This window comes from Talpa occidentalis, unplaced genomic scaffold (assembly GCF_014898055.3).
Source record: "Talpa occidentalis isolate TD23 unplaced genomic scaffold, MPIMG_talOcc4v2.1 talOcc4.3, whole genome shotgun sequence".
NCBI lineage: Eukaryota > Metazoa > Chordata > Mammalia > Eulipotyphla > Talpidae > Talpa > Talpa occidentalis.
Window position 1 is genome coordinate 127,062,247 of NW_023603184.1, and position 24,600 is coordinate 127,086,846.

The 24,600-nt window shown below is 38.7% G+C and overlaps 1 protein-coding gene across 1 annotated transcript in view; it reads left to right on the top strand.

Annotated features, from left to right (window-relative positions):
- PARD3B (par-3 family cell polarity regulator beta) overlaps positions 1 to 24,600 on the top strand; it is an 882,400-nt gene that overhangs the window by 598,448 nt on the left and 259,352 nt on the right. Inside the window, 2 exon segments of the mRNA XM_054700017.1 lie at positions 19,787 to 19,993; positions 20,722 to 20,959. Coding sequence (XP_054555992.1) covers positions 19,787 to 19,993; positions 20,722 to 20,959 — 445 coding nt within the window.

Below are 24,600 nucleotides of genomic sequence, written 5' to 3' on the forward strand. Positions count from 1 at the left end.
TGTCAGATTGTCCAAAGGGCAAGCTAAATGGATGGCTGTCTTATCATTTGGAGCAGAATTTCTCCTTAAATCACTGCATTTATTTGTTTATGAAGTTTAGGCCTTAAAATTGCCTCACTCTAGTTTTAGAGTCCTCCCCTAAACTTTGAAAAGTGTCTGCTGAGTCATGCTGTGGTGTATAAGGCCCTTAAGAGGAGGAAGACTCTGCCAATGCCATTTCAGTGAAAGGCCATCACTTCCCGAAAATGAACCTCACCCAGAGAAAATCCACTTTCCAACAAAGCCAAATCAGACCAAAAAGAAGCACATTCTGACAAGCTGGTTCTCCACTTTTTCTGACCATAAAGCTGAATTTCTGGAATCCTAGAGTATTCCCAGCAGGGGCCTAAATACAGCCTGAAGCTACAACAAAGCAGTATCCCTATTTTACCTGTGAAGTCTGTAAATTGTGATCACTTATTTTCATTTGCAAGCCATACTTTGTACTGAACCATGAAAAGCAAAAATAAATGTAAAAATTTAAAATGTAAGCTATTAGAGAGGGTGAAAGAGTTCCTTTGTGCTAGGATTCCTTCTGTCTGAAGGGATGGATAGCAGTCTCTTTTCTCTGACATAAATAGCTTTCATAGAATACCTTCCAGAGGGGGATAAATGGCTTTAGGACAAAATGCAGTCACTACTCCTTTTATCCACACGTGAACTTTTGAACAGAAAAATAACATTAACAGATTTTTTTTTAACTTATTTATTTTTATACAAGAGCTGGGATACAGGCCAGAGGCACAGGAGGGTGAGAGGATTCACCAGAGACAGAGCAGGGAGGAGAACAGGCAGAAGGATCGAAATACACTGCTGAGGGGAGCAGTGGACGCAACAGGAGAGGTCTACCTTGCCATGTGGGAATCTCCCTGGCCAGCCAGGAATCAAACCAGCCCTGCAAAGGCTGTGGACAGCTTCACAGTGCATCAGCCCACGGTGCCACCGCGGAGGCCCCATTAACAGATTATTGAACTATTTGTCACCAAAGAAAAGTAGATGGCATTTTTGTGCCTTGGATAATTTGTAGCCGTAAAAATAATCATCAAAGGGATAGTTTTTACTTGCCCTGCTTTCAAAATCTGCTAATTTTTCTCTTTCGGATGTAATTTACAGTTGTGCTTGGTTTTCAGACTTATGATTTTGTTCATTCTTGCAAATGGTTTAATTTTCATTCTCAAATCTAGATTAAATTTTAGAAAACTGCAAAAGAGAAAGGAACTATTGAAAAATACTATTTTTTCCTTTTCTTTTTTTCCCTACGGGGAAGTTTTGGTTCTTAGAGGATATCATATTACAATGTCAGTTTTGTAAATCAGTATCAGAACTCTGTTGTCTTCCCAAGCCAGGCTGTTTGTCTTATTTCTGTATTTGTAGTAAACTAATCTACAAGGGCTTCCCTGATAAAGTTAACACTTAGTTAATTACCCCCAGCCTTGACATGTCCTATAATTGCCATTTGGCTAACAAACATTTGATACTTAGGTAGAATTTGTTGAGACCTCAAGAAGCAAGCTCTTGATGGATGGGGAACAAACCAAATAAATACAGTATTTTATGTTCTTTTAATTCAGGGCCAAGTGGATTTGGATGAAGTGTTTATTTAGTTTGCTGGCTGTTTCAAGATGCTGTGGTATATTGATTCCTTTTATTACTAGCAGCCGTTTAACCTGACCTCTTCCAGATCCAGTATTTTAAAAGCCATAAATTTTAACTTTACTTATGAGCAAGGGCTGAAATGCTGTGAAAGCCTTTTTATTAGATGAGCTCCACCATTCTCAATGCTCTTGTGTCACCCATGGCAACAATATTTAGGGTTTCTTAAATTAGGGAAGCTGCTCAACTGCTGGGGTGGGCAAAGACAGCTATAAAATGAAGTTATAAACATTTCAAGGGTCTAGGATTCCATGATGGGATAGCAGACAAGGGACAGGACTAAGGAGAAAAGGATTTGCGTTGATCATGTTAAATAGAAATTTACTTAAGCATCTCATGGACTGAACACGACTGGGAAATCAGGAACAGAATACTCAGGTACACAAAGTGCCAGATAGAGCCAGAGACCAAGTTTGAGGACACAACTCAGTCATCTCCTGCTCTTCCTGTCCCAAGTTCCCAGGCACAACCTTAATCTCTGGAAGTATAGCAAATCAAGAAATCTACATTTCTTCCTAATCTATGAAAATATTCACTTCACATCATAGAGAAATTTGGACAGGATCTTTCTAGAATGTTAGTGCTTAACTTCTGAAAACACCATGAGCCATCCTCTGAGGATAGAGAATTATTTTGTGAAAATCAGTAAATCAAAGTCATTTTATCCTGAGAATGCCCAGTAATGAACCAGGTTATATTCTTAAGAGGACCTAATTTTCCATAGAAATAAGAAAAGATATATTCTGCATGATTTTTATCCCTAAATGCATCAGCAGATGAGAATGTTTTATATTTTGAGAGAAATACATTAAGGACAGAAAGAAACTAATTCTACTTGTGTGGCTTCCTGGTTTTAACTTATGCACATCAGTAGCTTTGGTCTGCTTTGTAGAAAATTTTCCATCAGTTTTAATTATCATAGATGTTTGTTTAAACAAATTTTCTTTTCTCAACCTCTAGACCTCTTTTTATTTGATCATGCTGCATAACTCTAATATAGCATTAGTGAGGTTATATAAGCAAAGAATTATGATTTTACCACAGGAAAAAAAATCCAAGTACAGTGAGAAGAATGCCTATTGAAATAATTTTAATAAAAATGACTGACAAAAATGAAATATTGAAAGAGGAGATTTCTGCCTCCCATCCTCACTCTATATTCCTTTACAGAGGAATTTAATCCAAAAATGAGTTCAGACTTGGTTTGTGATTTTCATACTTATCTCCCTCTGCTTTTTCCTTGATGATTGTCAACTTAAGCATACTCACACCACCTATGATAAGAGACTTCTATCCTAGCGATTTAAGGAGCAAGGTATTTTTAATTATTCAAGTGATACTGGATAACCCTTAATATTTGTGTCTTCTCTGGATATTTCAGTGACTTAAATAAGAAAAGCAAAATATAAATTTCTTGTTGTTAAAAGCTAAGGTGCTTCTCTGAGTCATTTTTCTTGAATTGTTAAAGTAGGAGAAATTTTCTTAATAACTTGAAAAATGTGAAGTTAAAACACCATCAGAATTTTTCCATCTTTTTTAGTTAAAAAAATGGCCTGCATTTGGTTGGATGTCAGTTCCACACTGCCCAAGTCATTGGTTGATTTTCATATAAAAGTCAAAGCTTTCAGAGTAGGTGAACTCTTATACTACTATGCACAGTAGCTTCTGTGTTAGCATTTTGAAGAACCAGGTAGTCTTATTCAGTTCCCTAAATTCAATTCAATTCAATTCAATAAACAACAGCAAAATGTTTATAGTTTTCTTTTCAACACCTTTATTTGAATTGAAACACTTTCATTCCCCAAATTTCCATCCAAATTTGATCAATATTCTGCATCATAACCCTATTTTAATAATCTTGCATCCAACTTTAAAAAAATTAATTGCACTAACCTATGCATAATATTTATTTACCATCTTAACCATCATTAAGTGTGCAGTTTAGTGGGGCTAAGTACAGTCACATAGTGGCACATCTGACTTTTGGCATGCCAGATATTCTCATAGATGCCCTCTCCCTGCTATAATTCTGCTGCCACCTCAGCAGATCTGGGGCAGAGGGTTCGAGATCTGGGGTGGAGGGTTCCCTCCACACCCACAAGAGGGAAAGTAGACCTTACCTTGGGGAAGTTACTCAGATTTCTAGAAAAACTTTCTGTCGGGTTGGCTGTCATGGTGTGAATTAAAAGGCTATGTCAGAGGTTAAACTATGCAATTAAATCGAGAAAGTAGATTATTCTAGTAGCTGACATTAACTTTTGAAAAGAGACAGGATTAGCTGAACTTATTCATATAGAAACTGCACCAAGCAAACAATGGAGAAAAAATTATTTCAACCAGTACTTCCCTTGAAAGGAAATCATTCCATCTTACACCTCTAATTTTCCATCTTAATTCTGTTACTTCAGTGAAGCTCATTATCCTTTCCCAGATTGTCACACAGTGACTGATGCATTGTGATGGGCTATTTTTGTTTTTCTGCTTTAAAAAATATTCCCTCCATCCCTAAATAATTAGCTGCAAGTTAGCCTTTTCTCTTATTGGAATATCTGTCGGGATAAAGTACAGAAAACAGAAATGTGTAAGTGAGGCTTTTCAGACAGGAGATAAATTCTTTAAGACCACGAGGGTATCATTTATTAAATGACTGCTCTCGGCCACTAAATGGGCCCCTTTTGACCTGAAAGAGTTAATGCTGTATTGAAAGTGTCTGGGTTGTCCCCAGCTTCTCTCTCTTGGAAGGCTCTGACCCATTAATGGCAGTAATAATAATAAGAGAAAACAATCCTGCTTTGCCTCCATTACTCTGAAACTGTTAATGGTATCCTAATGTTTTTTATTCTTTAAGTGTAACTGAAAACTGACATTCTGCTCAGCTAAAATTTCAAATGTAGTATTTTTTTTCATTGCCATTTTTACATGCCGTGCAGGATGCTGAGTAAGGAATAAAGCAAAGGCTTATAATTGGTCTTTTAAATCATCATAAACATTTATTTTTCCCCCCATGGCTATATCTAGTGCCAATAACTCAGTCATAAGATGATGAGAAAAACTATTTAAGGATGCATCACCAGCTCCTTCCTAAATTCTCATCTTGAACAAAGCAGGAAAATAAAATATGACTTTTTGCTTAAAAGTTGATTTTAAAATAAGAACAGAAGTAGTTTTGATTTTTAATGTGGGAGTATTAGCAGAGCATCAAATCGTCCTTTTTTAACATATAAACATTTTTTAGAAAAGTTGTATGTTTTGGGTTTTTATTATCACGAAGCGTTAAAAGTCAGATAGGGCACTCCAATGTTTGGGGCAGCTCTGGGGCTCCTGTTCTGGGAGGCTCACTACTATAAAAGATGAATTGCAATAACACCCCCTTCTTGGGGCTGTCAGGAGAGTGAAAAGCATTTGACACAGAGCCTGTCACTTTATTAAGTTCTAAATAAAGATTAGCTATTGTTGTTGAACCAAAACAAAAGACCCATCCCAATTTTAGGTCTTCAGTCATACACACATAGGGTGAAATAGTCAACCATGGTGCAGGGTAAAGTTCAAAAGCCCCTGTTGCATGTTGTCCACAGTAGTAAACGGTCTATCTGTGCAACTGTGTTTACATCGGGCCTCGTATTGCCAGTGGGATTGGCCATACACCTGGCCTCTGGCTGCATCTTGCATCCAGTCTTTCCCCACCTGCTCTGTCATCCCTATCTCTCTGTGCCCAGCCCCACATGACTACTCTGCAGTGGACAGCGTGGTGGGCATGCCTCCCCTCAGCAGGCATCTGCTCTCCTCTCTCTGCCCCTGTCTCCAGGGTGGTCTCTCAGTCTGTCTGATGCTGCCTGTTTTTCAGATGTCCATGTCGGCTAGAGTTTTCTTTGTCTCTCCTTGCTCCTGCCATTCTCTGTCTTGGATGTCCTGCCTTTTTATGGGATGCTTTTGAATTCTATCTGTTGAGTCTCCATACAGATTGCTTGTTCCTTGAGAACAGTTTGCAAAGTACCCCCTCTGTAATCAGTTGTGTCCAATGCCTAGGACAAATATAGGGAAAGATATCCCTTTTTTCTTAGGAATAGCAACAGCTGACAACTTAGTGTGTTGCTATTTTGATTGCTTTCTAATCCATGTGTCATTTCATGTGATCACAACAAAAACCCATGAGATCTGGATTCTGTTAACTTAGATGAGTTACTTAACCTATCTGTGCCTCAGTTCCTTCAACTATAAGATGGGAATAATAATAGTCTGCATCTCATATAATTAAAATAGTTAATAGATATATAAACAGTATTCAGAATGTGCCTGGTACAGGTGGCTGCTGCTATATCCATCTGCCTCCTCCTAATACACTTTTAATGATGGCATAATGAAAGTCGAGAGATTAAATGACTTCAAATTCCAAGTTCACACCAAAGAGGTTACCACACACGAACAAAAGTCTCTATTGTTAACCATCCTAAACAGCTTTTTTTTTTTTTTTTTTTTTTTTTTTTATAGAGGCATGTTTTTTTTTATTTATTTATTTATTATATTTGCTTGTTTTTTTTTTTTGTCTATACATGCACTGGGTACAGCCAGAAGCGCGGGAGGGTGAGAGAACCCACCAGAGCCAGAGCGGGGAGCAGAGCAGGCAGAAGGACCGAAGCACACTGCTGAGGGGAGCAGCGGGCGGCAGGAGAGGCCTGCGCACCATGTGGGATCCTCCTCCGGGGCCGGGGAGCAGCCGGGGATCGAACCGGCGCCACGGAGGCTGTGGGCAGCTTCGCAACCCAGCGCCCAACCGCTGCGCCACCGGGGAGGCCCCTAAACAGCTTTTAATCTATTATTTCCTTAGTTGATTTACTGAGAAGTTCCTAAATCACAGTTTGTTTAGAAAGTCTGTAAAATGGAATCTTGAAATGATCACACTCATATAATACAAATCCTGCAGAACAGGCACCTTCCATGGTGAGGCAGCTCTATCTCCTCCCAAATGTGAGGGCTCTGTTGAGTAATCATGGGAATAGAATGGGGAACCCAGTCCCCTACAAGTAATGTCAAGTTTATTCATAAATCTTTAACGTCCAAAATAAACTTAATTAGTGCAAGTGTAGATAGGTTGTTTGAACTCTGGGCAAACCATATCAATAATTCATTTTTTTCCTCTTTTTAAAACCATTCTGTTTTTCTAAAGTGTATAGCAATTGGTAGTATGTCTATAGTTGTTAGTAATGATCTGGAGAATGGTCCCCTTCACACAGGAGTGAGAGGCCAAGCTGAGCAGATCAATTTAATAAAATTCTCCTCGATGTTCAGAGTAAATTCCTTGAACCCACTCAAAAATAGACTGAAATATGCCTGCCTAGAAGTTGACTTGAGACACAGCCACGTTGCTCTTGTCTGCACTCTGGACTTCCAATCCCTTCACCAACCATAGTTCATAGCTGAGGAACAATCTTCGGTGCTCCCCAAGTGTCTCTCTGATCTGAATAGAAACTACTGGTGGATTTGTTATGTGGATGAGGAACTGGAGAATAGGGTACTCAGTCAAGATTCTTTAGGTTAAAATGGAAAGAAACCAGGTCTCCCCGGTGGCGCAGCAGTTGAGCGCTGGGTTGCGAAGCTGCCCGCAGCCTCTGCAATGCCGGTTCGATCCCCAGCTGCTCCCCGGCCACTGGAGGAAGGTCCCGCATGGCACACAGACCTCTCCTGCTGCCCACTGCTCCCCTCAGCAGTGTACTTCGGTCCTTCTGCCTGCTCTGCTCCCCGCTCTGGCTCTGGTGAATTCTCTTGCCCTCCTGCGCTGACTGTACCCAGTGCTTGTATAAATAAATAAATCTTAAAAAAAAAAAAAGGAAAGAAACCAATTTTAACCAACTTTTGCAAGAAGATAATTTGTTGACTCACAATTGAAAAGATCAGAAGAGCATCAGCATAAAGATGTGACTGAATCTAGTCAATGTCAGCAGGGCTCTCAGTTCTGGTTCCATTCTTTGAACTTCATGCTTATGGAAAAGCAAGATGGCTGCCAGCAGTATCAGGTTCACCTGCCAAGTAGCCCAATTACCAGTGATGATGTTTTCCTGGTCACTCTATCAGAATTAGTTCTAATTGATCCAGTGAGGGCCAATAGCTTATGTCTGAACCAGCCAAGGAATGAAATGCACTGAGTAGTCAGCAAGGGTATAGATATACTTTTAGGTAGAGTGGGAGGGACATGGTAATCCAAGGAAAATCACAGTGGAATGGTAGATACTGGGTAGGAAAAGAAGAATGGATGTCAATGCCAGTGGGAGAAAAAAGGGGCAGATCAGGGCAACTGGAGATTATCATGTTCTTGCTGCTACTCCATGAGCTTCTTTGAAATGGAATAAATGTTTCCATGTACTCTGAATTTTCACTATGACCCAGCATGAATTTCAGTACAAAAAATTTCAAATAAAGAAAGATTGATCATTGGCGTCCCCAAGGGGTAGTTATTAATGGACATAACACCTTCCTGTAACCTTGTTTCCTGCTGGCAAGGGTTCCTTGGGCTGAGTTATAGGGAAACGCCAGCATGTTGTCAGATTTCACAACAACATTAAGTGGAACTTCCTCTCCATATTTGCCACCTCATTTATTCTGTGTGTCCCCATGTTATTAGTTTTACTGCCCATTAATCATTATATATTATAAAATATAGTGAAGTGTGCTTGAGAGGCGATAGTACCAGGTCTGGCCATGACAGTAACTGCTCAGCCATGCCAAGGGGAAGCTTCGGGCGAGAGGCATGCTCCATCCTTCCCATTGACAGAGGCACAGCCGTGAGTACCTCTTGCCTCCCCAGTGAACTAGAACATGTTTCTTCAGCCTTTCCCATCTGGTCAAAGAAAGATCTGAGGAAAGTATCTCTTCACTATGAGGACAGATGGCTAAGCATACCACAGAGGCTTTTGAAGAAATTAGAAGGTGCTTCACAAAAGCCTGAGGTTGAAGTGGTAAAAAGAAAGTAAAACACAAGATATTTTATTGGTAGTGAGTTCCATGGCAATATAGATAGCAATCTTTATCTTTTATATGCCTTCCATATTGTCTTTTTTCAGAGTACAAATATTATGAAGTCATTCCTCTGGTAAAAAACTTTAAAGGCTTCCAATTGCCTTGTTCATCAGCACTCAAGGCCTGTCCTATCTCACTTTAAGTCTCCACCCATGTTTATTTCTCTCCATAACTCAGCGCAATCATTTTCTCTGACTAGTCAACCATCCAGCAAGCACACCACTCAGGAGACATGGCAGGACTTTTATACATGTTTTTCCTCCTTCATGTTCATCTCCTACTTTTCCATTATTTTTGATCCACCATCAAGGACAAGCACCACTTCTCTCACAAAGACCTGTCCGGTGACCAGTGTGCTGGTTTTCTCTCTGAACTTCCACAAACCTAAACTACTCCAACCCTTAGATGTGCTGTATGTCAGCATTCTTAGTTCTGTTATTTGCAAAGATAAATATTCATTAATAACCCCAAAAGTCCATGATATTATATAGTTTTTCACTTTGTTGATGGTGCCATGGGTTAGTATGAAGAATAGTCACTTGGTTTGTGAAGGAACCTAACCAGCTCTTTACTTGCTATCTCAGACAAGGTTATTCTCCCCAAGTGATTTTTAAGTGCTTATTTTCTTTGTGGAACATGCCTGTATGAAAAATGAGCTATTTGAGCTGTTGAAATAACTGTAGAGTATAGATGGTAATTTGAAGAGTGATAAAAGTCAAAGAAAACAAAAAGAATAGAAGTTACAAATTAAAAGTAAAAATTCAAAGCTAATGATGACCCAGTTCCACAAAGGATGAATATGGAAACTGAAACTCTTGATATTGTGTGGGTTGTGGAGAATCTTCCTTGCAGCAGCCTTGCTCCACATGGTTGTTTATGGAGCCTTCATTGTGTCCAGACAATATGTTCAAGCTCTGTATCCAGTGATCCTCTAACCACCTTGTGAGTGAAGTGCTATCATTTTCTCTTTTTTACAGATGAGGCAACTGAGGCACAGAAAGGTTAAGAATCTCCCCTAACTTAAAACAGGCAGTAAAGCTGGGCCATGAACTCAAGGAATCTGTTGCAAGAAATTACACTGGCAATAGTTATTGCTTTAAAGATTAAATTACTAGTGGATTCTGAGGAGATAGTGGGATGAAGGGACAACATGTTCCATGCTGGAAATATAACTGCAAAGTCAGCAAATATTGTTATTTTCTCAAATTAGGGAATCTATATTTCTCTCAGGTGAATCCCTCACATAGCAGTACTCTGCATTCCCAGGTGGTATCACTCTATATGTTATCTTTACTGTGTATGGATTATAACATCTTTGAGGCAAGTAGGTGTCCCATCTTATTTCTGAGATATAAAAGACACTAGGAAGGACTTTGGATTAATAATTTTCCGGTCTAAGAATATCTTGGATAGCATATGAATAGCTTTGTCAAGTCAGTAGACCAAAGTATCTTTATCTGCAAACTTAGGCAACTTAAAAGAGGAATTGAAAAAGAATGGTTACTTTGAGATTTATATGAGATACAGTACTGAAGCACTGCCTTCAGGAATCATTCTCAAGTTATCAGGTAAAGAGAAATCATAGATAACCATGAGAAGTTCTCTGAATTCTCCTTGCAAGTAGAGAATACAAAATAACTTTTCAATACAGAGATATTTCTTCAGTCAAGCACCAGATGATGTGTTTATGTGTGGTGATCCATGAGTGATGTAAGTCTTGAAACAAGAATCACACTCCCGGTGATAAGATACTCTTGGCATGAGCAGCATACAGAGACTGTCTCCTCACTTCTACTAGGATGGCTTTCATCAAGAATATAAGAGATATCAAGTGTTTGCAAGCATGTAGAGAAAAGAGAACCCTCATGCACTGTTAAGAATGTAATTGGTAAAGCCAATTTACAATATTGATGTTCCTCAAAAAATTAGAACTAGAACTACCAAATGCATTATTTACAATAGCTAAGACATGGAAACAGCCCAGTGGATGAATGGATAAAGAAAATGTGTGCTATGCATATGCCTGTATGTGTGTATCACATTTATATATATATATATATATATGTGTGTGTATTTATAAACACATTTATATCACATTTATACATAAATGTAACATGTATATAATTGAATATTATTTGGCCATACCAAATACAGAAACACTACCATTTGTGTTGTGCTCAAAAGGTACAAATTTCCAGTTATAAGATGAAGAAATTCTGGAAATAACAGAAACAGTGTGGTGACTATAGTTTGCAAAACTATTATAAACTGGAGAGTTAGTAAGCAAGCAGATCTTAAATAGTCCCACCACCAAAAAATAAAAGGTAATTATGTGAAGTGATGGAGGTGATAAGTAACGTTATCAAGTTAATTGTTTTGCCATATATATATACATGCATCAAATCATCAAATGATACACTTTAAATTTATAGACTGTTAATGTCAATTATATCTCAATAAAATGGTTACTAGGAGTCAAAAAAAAAATCAGAGACTCCCAAGGACCAGTTCATTTCTCCAAACTGCTGATTTCTTCTAGACACACATTCATTCCAATCACATACACACCCAGGGGGAAGGTCTGTGCGATTTGATTTGCTCTCCTTCAGATACTTAACCTACATTCTTTCCCCTTCTTGTCCCTCTCTCTGGACATGAATGAACAGTTTAATTTGGGTAAGATCAATTGTGTGATGTGCAGGCTTATTTTGTGCAGGAAAGAACTCTGTAAATTATAAAACAACAGGGAAATGTTAGTTACTATTACACTTGTCATCTGTTCCTCTTAAAACAGTTCTAAGCTGCAAAAAAAAAAAAGATAGTAAACACTGATTGGTAGTGACTTGATGTTGGTTTGACATTTTGACATTAGATTGAAACCTTGCTGCAAGTGTATCTACAGATTGCTATTCATATTAATTTGAAACTGAAAAACCTCACTATCAGTTCTGTAAACAACTCAGTAATTGAGAACGTGGAGGCTTTTTTTTTTTTTTGGTACAGCAGGCTAGCTACAAAAAAGGTAGAAATAATAAACAAAAGGTATAAAAATAACATTTGACCCTAAAACACAAGTCACCAGTTTATACAATAATATGTAAAAGTATGTTCAAGTGGGTACCAGCCAAAATAATCAGTTTGACTTTCAGCCATGCTAATGGTTTTTTAATAGACTTATTAGAATTTTTTATATTACACTTTATTTTGAGAGCACAAAATAGTATAGTGTGTGGTGGCATACAACCCACACAAGACATAAACCACTCAACAATCAAAGCAGAAGAAAGATGTGCCGCTGAGGTAATCCATACAGAGAGCAAATGGTAGAAGAAAAGAGGGGGGAAAAAAATCACTGAAACAGTTTGTGTTCAGAGTGAAAAGCCCGTTACCAAGATATACAAGGAGGAGCTGGAAGACAAATAAATGTGTTCTTGGCAGGGGTAAAAATAAGGCTGCTTAAAGTGCACGTGAGAGGTGGAAATGGCAGCGCAGGTAATATTGCAAAGAGCGAAGTTAATCGAATGCAATGACTACTGTATAAAGAAAGACAACACTTAGGGAAGATGAGTGAATAATTACAGGCAGGGCAGAAATTATTTAAATCCTTGAAAAGACACAAAAGCACCTAAGGGTTGTATTAACAAAGAACAAACGGGAAGCTTTATGTGGGCTTTGAGGATGTCGATTGTGGGGTGTGTTTCTGCAGGTAAAGCTTTGTTCAACCTCACAGCACTGGAGAAATGGGCCCTGCAAGTGTTTTAACTACCCTTTGTTTTCACCTTCATTTATTCCTACTACAAATATTTATTTAGTACTTCTCCATGCTGAAGATACAAAGATCAACAAGACTAAGAAAATGGTAGGTGGCATTTATCAATCCTGTTAATCCTATTTCACAGGTGAACGTTTGCCACTTGACTCAGTTTATTTTGACTCTCAAATGATCTCTTTTTCACAATTAAATAATAAATGTAGTGCCATCCCCTTTCAGTAGCTACCTATCCTATCCACAGACCAATGCTATTTAGGTAATGTTTCAGTTCATTATTATATTGAATACAAATTTGGGGGATTTTTGTTGTTGTTATTTTTGTTTCAGTAGAGTTTTCCTGGTAAGGCAGAAAAAGGGAAGACAAAAGATTAAGATAAACCAGTCCATTGGGAATGGATCTGATTGAGTTCTTCAGTTGCCTTAACAGAATCTACCCAGAGATATTGTTATATATATTTTTCAAATAGTTGACCCACTGTGGACCACAGAATCCATTTTCTTATCTGCAAAACAGAAAATGAATAAAACAAGAGTCCTGAAAATATTTTTGATATAATGAATGCACTACTCATTAAACTTGATGGACATAATTTTTCAAGAAATAAACCGAAATATGGTGTAAGATTTTGACTTTTGGTTTATAATAGGATTTTTAGTAAACTGAATCAAAAGTGTACATCAATTCTTGGCAAAAATCAAAGACACTTAGAGGGTCATGCCCATCCTTATAGTCATAGTACTTGTTGTATTTGTTCATCTAATCTTCCCATATTTTCTCTAGATATTTTCACTATAAAATAGTGTTTTGAGACAGAGAGGAGATTATGCAAATGTATGAATCTTAATGAGTTCATTATTGAACATGTTGACATGAATTTCAGGAAATGATAAAAGACCTTGGGATTTACGAGACTTAAAAAAAAAAAATATGCTCCTGGAGAACTTAGAAATTGCCAGTAAAAAGAACTGAGTCCCAAATGACAACAGATAACATATAAGCCAAGTTACCTTGTGCCTTATGGTAATGGATAGGGAACAGGGCCCTGAGATAAGTTTGGAATGATGATCAATATTTGGAATATGGAGATAGGCAAGAAGGTAATTAGGCCCATTATGGACACAGTGAGCACAGATAACATAATTTGAGAAATTATACATTTAGATGTTATGGGGAAAATTTTTTCTAAGCTAATGGATTTGCAATGATATCTATTAAAGCACACAAGTCGTTTTGCCTCTAGGGAAAGTACTAAAAAAATCAAATATACAAAAAAAAATTTAGTAAGTGTAATCTAATATAAGACAAAGTGGGGGTATGCTGGAAAATAAAATGGTGTTGTGACTTCCTACTAGGAATTAATAATAATTTTTCATTCAAGGAGTTTTAAGGCTATTAATTTCACATCACAACTCCCCATGAAGCAAGTAAAGCATTTCTATTGTATTTGCCCAAGTTCATTGCTCATAATACAGCGAGGCCAAACTGATAATGAAAGCAAGTTATCTTGACAAATTTCCAGGCTTCTCAAGTTTCATGCTGTGACCCCTGGATTGCATTGTAATAATTTTGATCCTAAATTTACTATTGGGCACAATTCCTTTAGAAAGAGGGGTTCTAACTTAATTTTTACTAAGTGCCTTGAAAGCCATTGATCTTAGTGAAATGTGCAAATTAATACATTATTTATTGTAAATTTTTCATAAGTGTTTGTTGAATATAAAGCTCTGGCTGGAAGAGAAATTTGCCATGTATATGAAAGTGAATACCTTTCCACAGTAATTCCTTATGCTTTAGTAAGTATGTATTGGAAGCAATTTCATCAATAATAGAAGATCCAATTACTGGTCTTCTGGATTAAGGCACTTTTATTGTGAGATTTTAATGCTAAAATGGGAAGTTTGAATATTGTCAATGAAATCTCAGACTAATTAAATGATTATAGCCTAAAGGGAAGGGCAACCAAGGTTCTACTATTAATCTTCCCAAGAACAGCTTCTGTAAGTGATGAACAGAGGCATACATATACCTTATTCCAAATGGAAAATAAAAGTAAGGAGTTGTTTGAAAAAAATATCAGTTCAATTTGTGAATAGAAAGGGAAGGATAGAATTCCTTTTTGAAGCCCTTTTCAGCTTTTTTATAGAAAGATGGCTGTATTTTAGCATGCAATGGTGGATGAAAACAATGAATCACAGTAAGTCTTCACTTATCCACATGTACAGAGATGGGAGAAGAGTAGCTGACAGTCATCATCAACAATGCTTCATGAGCATGTTCTTTGTACCAAATCTGTTCCTTGCTTGTCTGATATTTCCTTTATAGATGAGGAAACTGTGGTACAGGAAAGTTAATAAATGCAAGAAATGAGTGGCAGAGTAGGGCGTATTGAACTGTTCCTAATCCTCTCCTCTTCGTCACTCACTATTAACCACTACTCCTAGACTTTCATTCCCTATTAGCCTAACAACTTGCCTATAGGGAATCAATAACAGTTCTCAGCTATAGGGCAGGGATGGAACCTAATGTTAACTGAGGGAAATTGAGGTCCACATCCCAAACAATTGTCCAAGAAGAACTTTTTCATAGTGTGTTGAAACAGGACTTTCTGCCCTGCATCCTGGGGCAATAGCTTCTGAGTGTTTTAAGATTCTGTTCTGTAGTAGCCCCTCTCCCCCCTTGACATGCCCCTCTCCATGCCGTTCTTGCACCTATCACATGTCTGTGGGAGAAACAGTATCCCAACTTCTTCCCATCTTTACTCTTGGCGGGGGACGTACGTGTGTGTGTTTGTTTGTGTATATGTGTGTGTTCATTCTCTTCACAACACTGTATTTTCTGGATGATGGAGAGATGTGGATGTATCTGAGGATCTGTGCTGCCAGAGGTATGGCTGAAATTTCCTTCTGCTCACTTTGGGGCAGGCTTCCTGGACCAAGTCAAGTCAACCCTTTCACTTGGGAAAAGATAAACCTTCAAAAGTACTGTAGCATTTAAAAAAAATAATTTCGGTCTTACTCCTTTAGGAAGCCTTTCTATTAAGGGAGACTTTAGTACATGATATCTTAAGAATATTTTATTATACTACCTTGAGAATAATTTTTATCATGGAAAAGTCATCCTTTTCTAGTACACTGGTTGTTGTTCTATCATTTGTTTTCAAAAGTTTATGTATGTCATGTTAATGTTTCTGATGGAAGGATATTTTTCTGAACCTTAGAGAACATAGTCACTGGGCATAAAAGTCCTAAGTTAAAAACTAAAGCCTTGCTACTAACATTAAACTGATATTTTTTCCCTTGACACTTGCAACTAACTTAAACTGCCTTCGAATCATTAAGCAGTAATATTCAGATGAGTTCTGTAGATGCAACAAATAAATGTTCACACTTGGACAAAGTCTACCCCTTGAGTGAGACACATACTCACAGATCACTCTGTCAGACAATCACTTATAATCAGCCACTACCAGTATAACGTGATCTACAGATGGAAATGTGAGGAGTTGGGGCCTCCCTGGTGGTGCCAGGGATTAAGAAGCAACCTATGAAGCTATCCACAGCCACTGCAGCCTGAGTTCGATCCCTGGCCAAGGAGCTATCCGCATGGCACAGCAGACTCTCCTGTTTTGCCCGCTGCTGCCCTCAGCAGTGTATTTCAGTAGATCTGCCTGTTCGGCTCCCCACTCTGTCTCTGGTGAATCCTCTCACCCCCCACACCTCTGGCCTGTACCCCAGTTCTTGTTTGCATAAATAAATAAATCTTTAAAAAAAAAAAAGAAAATGTGAGGAGTCACCAGGTTTTTTTGGATAACTTGAGGAGGATAGACAAAGGTTTTAAATTTGAGTAATTGCTAACTTTATGTTTCTAAAAGAGATCTCTCCTTTTAGTGCAAGCCTGGAAAAAAATATGATTTGTGCAAATGGTAGACTGAAAATAGACAGTGAGTCTTCCTTTGCTAAAATCTGCAGAGTTTCCTAAGCAATGTCAGCCTAAACTGGACCTGGTCAGGATAGGAGCAGGAAAGAGGGAATGAGTATGATGGTTTTTGTGCTCAATACAATCTTTATGTGGCCGGGTACATATTACAAGTGTTTTGTTTGCATTAGTGCTAATACCCATAATTGATACAATTGTCCCCCTTCCACAGCCACTACCCTGATCTTCTGTCAGAAGCCCTGTGGCATGTAAAGGAAGTGGTCATAAAGGAACCATGGTCAAGTTTATGGCAGAGCCCCATTTAAATTGGAGAGTCATTTCAGTCAGTTCAACGCACCTAATGGTCCTAGTCAGGACATCCTGATTTTAGATTATCTAGTCAAACATTAATCTCTCTTCCACTGCTACATCCTATTAACCCCCCAGGGATAAATAGATTTTTTTCCTATGTCTGAAATACCTTGAGTCTACATTTATAGCCTAGCAGTCAACCACTCTAAGCTGGTTGAGCTAGGTTGTAATATTGGCCAGTGTCAGTTGATGCTTCTTATTTGTGACTTCTGTTTATATAAAGTGAATTAATTGCTGACTCTATTAAATTCCATGAATGCTTAATGTTCAGTTTTTTTAAAGTAACAGTGCATTTGTTCTTTCTCAAATATGACATCTTACTGAACTTCAGATGAGCTCCTTTAGATATCTAGCATTATAGATGATTTATTCATTTTCATGTTCCTTGAAATTTTTTGCTAAAGGTTGACATGAATACTCACAGTTTGGGCTCTAATAAAACCTCCAAAAGGCAATTAATAAATAAAAGATGGTTACTATTGTTGACAGAGAAACTAGGCTTTCTCAGATAGTTTCATGTTTTCACCGAACTTCATGTCAGATATCCCTAGGGGTTGGTGATGTAAAATATTTTCTGTAAATTCCAAAACTTTTGCTGTTGCTTCAATACCCCAAACCTCTAGGTTGCCTTTTGTTTTCTTGTCAAAAAAGATCTTATTCAATTTCTGTTTCTTCAAGTAATCTGCCTTCCTAGAAATATAGGAAATATGCCTCTTTTTAGATTTAGTAGCAACATATTCCTGGTATTTATGACTTTCAAGTAGCACCTGCAATTTGTCCCTGAAATTTCTTGTAATTTTTATTTTACATAGTCTCATTCTGTTGCATTTATTGAAGATACACTAACATTTATGAAATGCAGTGCTTATTGTCATCATGTGTGTAATGTGAAGTGCAAATTTGCCTCCTATAAGTTAATGATCAAACTATAAGATGACATCTAACAGTTGCACTTGACCTGCTTGACTAGGCTCTGGGATAACATAGACCAGTATCCTTGTTTAGAAATGAGGAAAGTGTAGACCAGCTCAAGCAGCTTGACCATAACAAGGAGAAGCCAAGTACATCTTTGGGCAGTACAGATCAGGCAAGTTGGAGTTAGATACCTGGAGACAGTACCCAGTTCTGACACTTACTAGATGTGTACCTGCAGACTCGTTATTTCACTCATTTCTCTGGCTCAGTTTCCTCATTTGTTTAATGGGGCTAACAAGAGCAGCAGCAGCATGGCTATAAGGATTATAGTACATTCACATGAATACAGCACTCAGAGCAGGGTGAAGCACTCCATGTATGGTTAGCTGCTTGCAATATTGCCATTGGTCTGACACCGTAGTCCATTCACAACATGTGGGAGGGTGTTTATTCTTATTTAACTTTGAGTGTGTATATATGTAGTAGACCTTTGTCACAGTGCTTGTGCATCCCTCTCATTACTTACTACTGTGTGAAACTATTAGTGGTAGTGTTCATAGTAGTGACAACAGTGGAAGCAAAAATAATAATGATTGTAGGAAAAGGTGGTATGACTGAGTCCTACTGTGTGTTGGACATTGATGTCGAAACTCCATATACGTAATCTTTAATATGCACTCAGCCTACATCTATTGAAAAACTGCGAAGTGGTTTATTTCCAGAAAGGCAAGTGTGACCTCTTTCTGACAGAATCTCCTTCTTAACTGCAAAGTATCATGAGCTCTGGCCCAGCTCTATCAGGAAATGAACCCTATAGAATTCCTTCCATCTTCAAATTCATCCTTGAGCTGCCAGTATTTATCTAGCCTAATCCTGTTATAGACAGCAGGGAGCCTGGCTGTGGGTGGGAATGGAGGTCAGGCCTGGGTGAAAGGGGGCAGGTCCAGGGCAAGACAAACAGGGCAAATGAAAAATATTATCCATCAGAAAGCAAATTCTTAAAATTCACTTAGGTTTTTGTCTTTGGGTGGGAATTTTTACACAAAATATTTGTCCCTTTTCTACATACCCAGATAGAAACATATTTGGAACAATAAACACTAAAACAGAAAAAAGGATAATGTTTCATACTTGCTTTGGTTTTATTTATTTGTTGTCTAAATACATTTCAGTCACCAAACATCGACAACCAATGGAGTATGGTAAGGTTTTAAATCCCCAAAATGATAAGCACGTCAATGTACTTTGATTTCTGCACATAGTATGTTGCATAATGATCACAAAAACAATGATGATAATATTAGAACTGCAGTGCACGGGAGTGTCTCACATGGGCACTGGAAAAGAAGCACTTGTATATGTCAGGTGCCTTGCATGTGAACCTGTGAGTGTGCTTGTGTGTGTGTGTTTACACATGTATACATTCTCATACACATAATCACTATATCGCTGCTATAATTGCCTTTCAAATTCCTTTGTGTGGGCCTCCCCTGGTGGCGCAGTGGTTGAGCGCTGGGCTGAGAAGCTGCCCGCAGCCTCTGCAGCGCCGATTCAATCTCCGGCCACCGGCGAGGGTCCCACATGGCGCGACCTCTCCTGCCACGCTCGCTGCTCCCCTCAGCAGTGTATTTCATCAGTCTGCCTGTTCTGTTCCCTGCTCTAACTCTGGTGAATTCTCTCACCCTCCCGCGCTTCTGACTATACCCAGTGCTTGTATAAATAAATAAATAAATCTTAAAAAAAATTCCTTTGTGTGTACATGCATATGCATATATATATATATATATACACACACACACACACTTTGCTCCTCTGATAAGCACATTTATTTCTATACATTATATACAATATCAAGATAGACATTGGCTAGATAGATATTATTTTAAATCTTATATCAATTTTGCAAATAAGAAATCAAGGTTCAGAGAACTTCAACCATTTAAAGTCACAAAAAGCAGCAGAGCTGGGATTTTACCCTAAGTCCCATCCTCTTTATATTCCCTTTTTTAAGATGCCCAAAGAGAAATATTTTGGGAGAAGCAAGATTTCCCATGACACCATAATGCCTCATAAGCAAAAGGATGACCTTTTTGCCCTTTCTTTTCCAGAATCTCCAAGCAAAGATTTTGGTCCAACTTTGGGTTTGAAGAAATCCAGTTCCTTGGAGAGCCTGCAGACTGCAGTTGCCGAGGTCAGGAAGAATGAGCTTCCCTTCCACAGGCCACGGCCACACATGATTCGTGGTCGTGGCTGCAATGAAAGCTTCCGAGCAGCCATCGACAAGTCTTATGATGGACCCGAGGAACTGGAAGCTGGTAGGCGATGTGCTTCCTTCAGTGGTTTCTTCATTTTGTTATTATCCACAAAGCATAACAAGAATGTGTGCTTAACTACAGAGTAAAATGATTTAAGGACCACAATTATATTTTTGATATTAAAAGTAATTCATTTTCCTGATATGTTTTGCCCTTTGGCTTAATGAACATGGAATTGGATAATGCAATATGCAATTTATTTTACATTGCAAATGCTAAAGAAATGTTCTCCTTCACTTTCCTACAAGGACCAACTGTCATTTACCCTTAGGATAGGAGCTCTAAGTGCGCATTTCTTGACATTCTTATTGGAATCATTAGAAGCAGCATCAACCTGAGGACTGACTGCATTAATTGGGCAGAAGCAGTTGGATTCTGTTTGTGTTCAAAATCTCTCCTGGAAATAAACTCACTGTTTGCTTCCCAGCAGGTGGGCTTTCTGAGCTGATCAAGGTTAGCAAGCTGGCTTTCAGCAAATTAGTGTTTTACCACATATCAAAACTTTCATTCCATTACTAAACAACCATTGTCAGCTCCCAACATCACCTCTTGCTTGAAGTAACCAGATTTAAGCAGTTGTCTCTTCAAAGTCCAAGTAGCCACATGGCAGGGTCAAAATCCCAAGTACTTTTATTCATTCTTTCTGTGTTTTACATTTTAACTTTTCGTGATATACGAACAGTAAGTGCCCCTGACTATGTGTATTGATTTTTTTTTTTCCTGTACAGACAGTCTGTCTGATAAGAGCTCTCACTCTGGCCAAGGAGCTCAGAATTGTGAATCTGCCCCTCAGGGGCACTCTGAGCTAGAGGATGTCGAGAATAGAGCCAGGAAAATTAAAAAAACAAAAGAGAAGGAGAAGAAGAAGGAAAAGGGCAAGACGAAAGCCAAGGAGAAAAAGCAGAAAGAGGAAAATGGTGATCCAGAAAGGAAAATGAAGAGGAAAGGGTTCGGGGCCATGCTGAGGTATGAACCGCTAAGAAGGCGGAGTTGGCTTTGCTTTGCTTTCTGTTTTTTGTTTTGTTTTGTCTGGTGAAATCTTCATTTGTGTGCAGTCAGGAACTGAAAGCTTTCATTCCTCTTTAGCTAAATGCACAGAAACCTGAGCCTATGCCGTTCCTTTCCTGCAGAAGCAGAAGGAGCCTGCCTGGGGGGCTCCGAAGCTCGTGGTGATGACCAGAGCTTCGTGCATCTGTTCCTGAGACAAGGATGGGCAATGCCTACTGCCCTGGGTTCCAAAGCATTAGGTGGGTGGAGAAAATGCTCCTCTATCAGCATAGGGAAGGCAAGAAATGAGACAGTCCTCAGCTGTTACTTTAAAACACATCTCTGAATTAGGAAGGTGAACCTCACCTTCCACCCCTAGGGTTCTAGATGTGTGCATGGCCTGGTCTCCAGACAAGCAGAGTCACCTATGGAGGCACACTGGCACTAGGAAGAGGGGACTGCGTCTGGAGGCAGATGGCCCTGGTCGGGACCCCTGACCTCCCCATTTGAACACGTATCACACGTGGTGCTTTGCTTCACTGCATTAAAATACAGCCGGCACACTTGTTCTCCTAACGCCATAGGATTATGAGAGGATTTCATGTGCAGTCAGTGCATTCACGAGGCATGGCTCACAGCTACGTCAGAGCACAGCTCCTCCTATGGTTACTTTCAAATATGCTGTGCTGATACTGACATGATGCCCACACCTGGATGTCTTCTCAGGTCTCCAGTTGATGGGTTTCTGGCCACAGTTAGGTTTTCAACAACTTCTTTATCAGGGGTTAAAACATGCTTTATCATGGGTTAAAACATGCAATCGAAGTCAGTCAAAACTCCCCTCCTCCATGCTCCTCAGGCCTCAATCCCAAGGACCTTGTAGTATGTAGGAGGCAGGATGCCTCCTTCTCCTATTTTTGGTTTCTGGACCAAAGGAAGGATATCCTTAAAACAGGAGAGAGTTTTACTTAATTACATAATCTGGTAAAACCTGGGCTTCGGTGTGGGTCACTTTTGTGGGCCTTCTTACTAATTCATTTTCCCACTGACTTCCCGAGATCCTCTTGCCCTTGGCTTCTGGCCTCAAACAGCACAGCCCCGGTTTCTCCTTGCTCTCATAGGTAGACTTCTTAGGTGGCAGAGGTTTGAGTTAGCCCGACTTCCTTCTGTGGCATCTATTTGGCTCACTAGAATGGTTGATCTCTTGGCCTTCCAAATGCTAGAAATAAGTGAGACCTGTTCCTGTTCCCCCTGCTTCTCCTTCTCTTCATCTGCCATAGGGTTGCCCCAACAAGGCTGGCATCCTCAGACTTCTCCAGACACAGACTTTGTGTTTCCCCAACTCTGAAGCCACACATGAAACTCTCCCAGGAACGCTGGCCTGTGTGGAGAGTACAGGGAGGGTCAGTAAACGTTTGCAAGTCACCAGAGAAAGATGCAGGAAATGGATGAGTCTCCTTTCATATAAATGCTTTCAAATTCTCTGAAGGGTGTTCTGGTAGCCTCCTGAAGTATTTATTGGGGCTAAAGGGGAAACTTTCCTTTCCGTTACTTCTTTTACACCTGTGATATCACATCTAAGAAAATCTCTCTCTCAGTCAATCTCTGCCCTTTTCCATAGGCTGAAGTTGAGTGATGGGAGTGGATAGTTGATGAACCAGTTTGATGACCTCTTAATAAACCCTTAAAAGATAAGTTCTCTTAAGAATTCTGGGTGTTATTTGTCATCAAACATTCTCAGTTCTCTTTCTCTCCATAGATATATACATATACATATATAAATCAAATATATTGTATTAAGATATATATAACATGTAATGCATATGTTATAGTTATAATATTTGTTTAAAAGATATTGACACTGCAAGGTGACATTTAGGGGACACAAATAATATTGACCTCAGTATCTTAATATCTCATTATATACTGGTTTGTTTGTTTGGTTTTTTTTCATGGTCTCTGTAGACACTTTTACTACTTGATATTCTGAATTTTAAATTTTGTTCTGGGTAATTGTCATAATTTCCAGTATTTTTAGGCTGTGGCTTAAGCATCCTGGTAACGAAAATGCCTGTAATTGGAAATGAATTTAGATGAGAATTGTCTTTGAAGTAGGGGAGTATGGAGACTCAAGGTATAAGCTCTGCCTATAGATGTCTGGGTTCAACCCTGTCTCCTCTACTCCCTGTGTAGGTGACATTGGTTACATTATTAATCTCTTCGTGCCTCAGTTTTCTCATCTGGAAAATAGGAATAATAGTGGAACTACCATAATTTTGCAAATTATATTTGTTTGTGTGTAATGTGCTTAGAGTGATGCCTAGCAAGTAATAAACATTTGATAAATATTAATTACTGTGATAAGCAAAATAATGGTTACCTAAAAATGACCATGTCTGTTTGATGACCTGCTACCTGTATGTTATGTTGCTTGGCAAAAGAAAATTAAGGTTGTTGATCCACTGACCTTAAGATAAGGTGATTATTCTAGATTTTCTCCAGTGGGCCCAATATAATCACAAGGGGCCTTAAAAATAAAAGTGAAAAAAATGACTATGGTAGAAAGGTACAGAGAAAGATGGTATTGGTTGCTTTGAGATGGAAGGGGCAATGAGCCCAGGAATGTGGGGGCTTCAGATAATAGAAAAGGGCCAGGAGAAAGTGTCTCTCTGGACAGCCTCCCAGAGAGAACACAGCCTGTCAACTTTATTTCAGCCAATTCTGTTTTTTTCGGCAACTAAATATATGGTAATTTGTTACACATCAGTAGAAAACAAATATAGTTGGTCCTCCCTGGTGGTGTAGGGGTTGAAGTCTCAGCTCTCTGAAGCTACTTGCAGCCACTGCAGCATGAGTTAGATCCCCAGCCAGGGAGCTAGCCACATGGGGCAGCAGACCTCTCCTGTCTTGCCCCCTGCTCCCCTCAGCAGTGTATTTCAGTCAATTGCCTGTTCTGTTCCCTACTCTGTCTCTGGTGAATCCTCTCACTCCCTACTTATCTGCCCTATACCACAGCTCTTGTCTGCATACATAAATAAAAATAAATATTTAAAGAAAAAAGAAAGAAAACAAATATAGTTATTATCAAAATTATTATTACAATATCATCATAATTTACAGGGAAAAAAATTCCTTCTTAATCTAAATTGTTGCTATAAGGATCTAACTAGAGTAGTCTATAAATATAAAAGCAGTTAGAGCTTCATAGATCACATTTCCTAGAATATTGCTAAATTAAACCTTAACTTTATATTTCATTTCAGATTATTTGATTTGACAGGTTCATATTCCATTGCCCATAATACAGAGGCTGCTCTCTTTCTGTTGTCCAATGCATGCGGTATTATCCTCTGGTGGAAATCACAGGTCCCAGATACTTTAGACAGCTAGCAAGCTGGGTTTTGTTTCCTTCTACTATTTTAGCAAAATTAAGATCTGAAAGGTGGTGTTTGATTTTATCTCCAGTGTAAAAATAGAAACTGTTTTCCATAGCCTTTTGCATCTGAGTTTGCGAGCATATTGGAGTTGCTGCTACATGCACATTTTCAACAACAAAGAACACAAAAGCTGTCGCCATTAGCCAACAGATTTTGCTTTAATTCTCAGCTGTTGCTCAGATG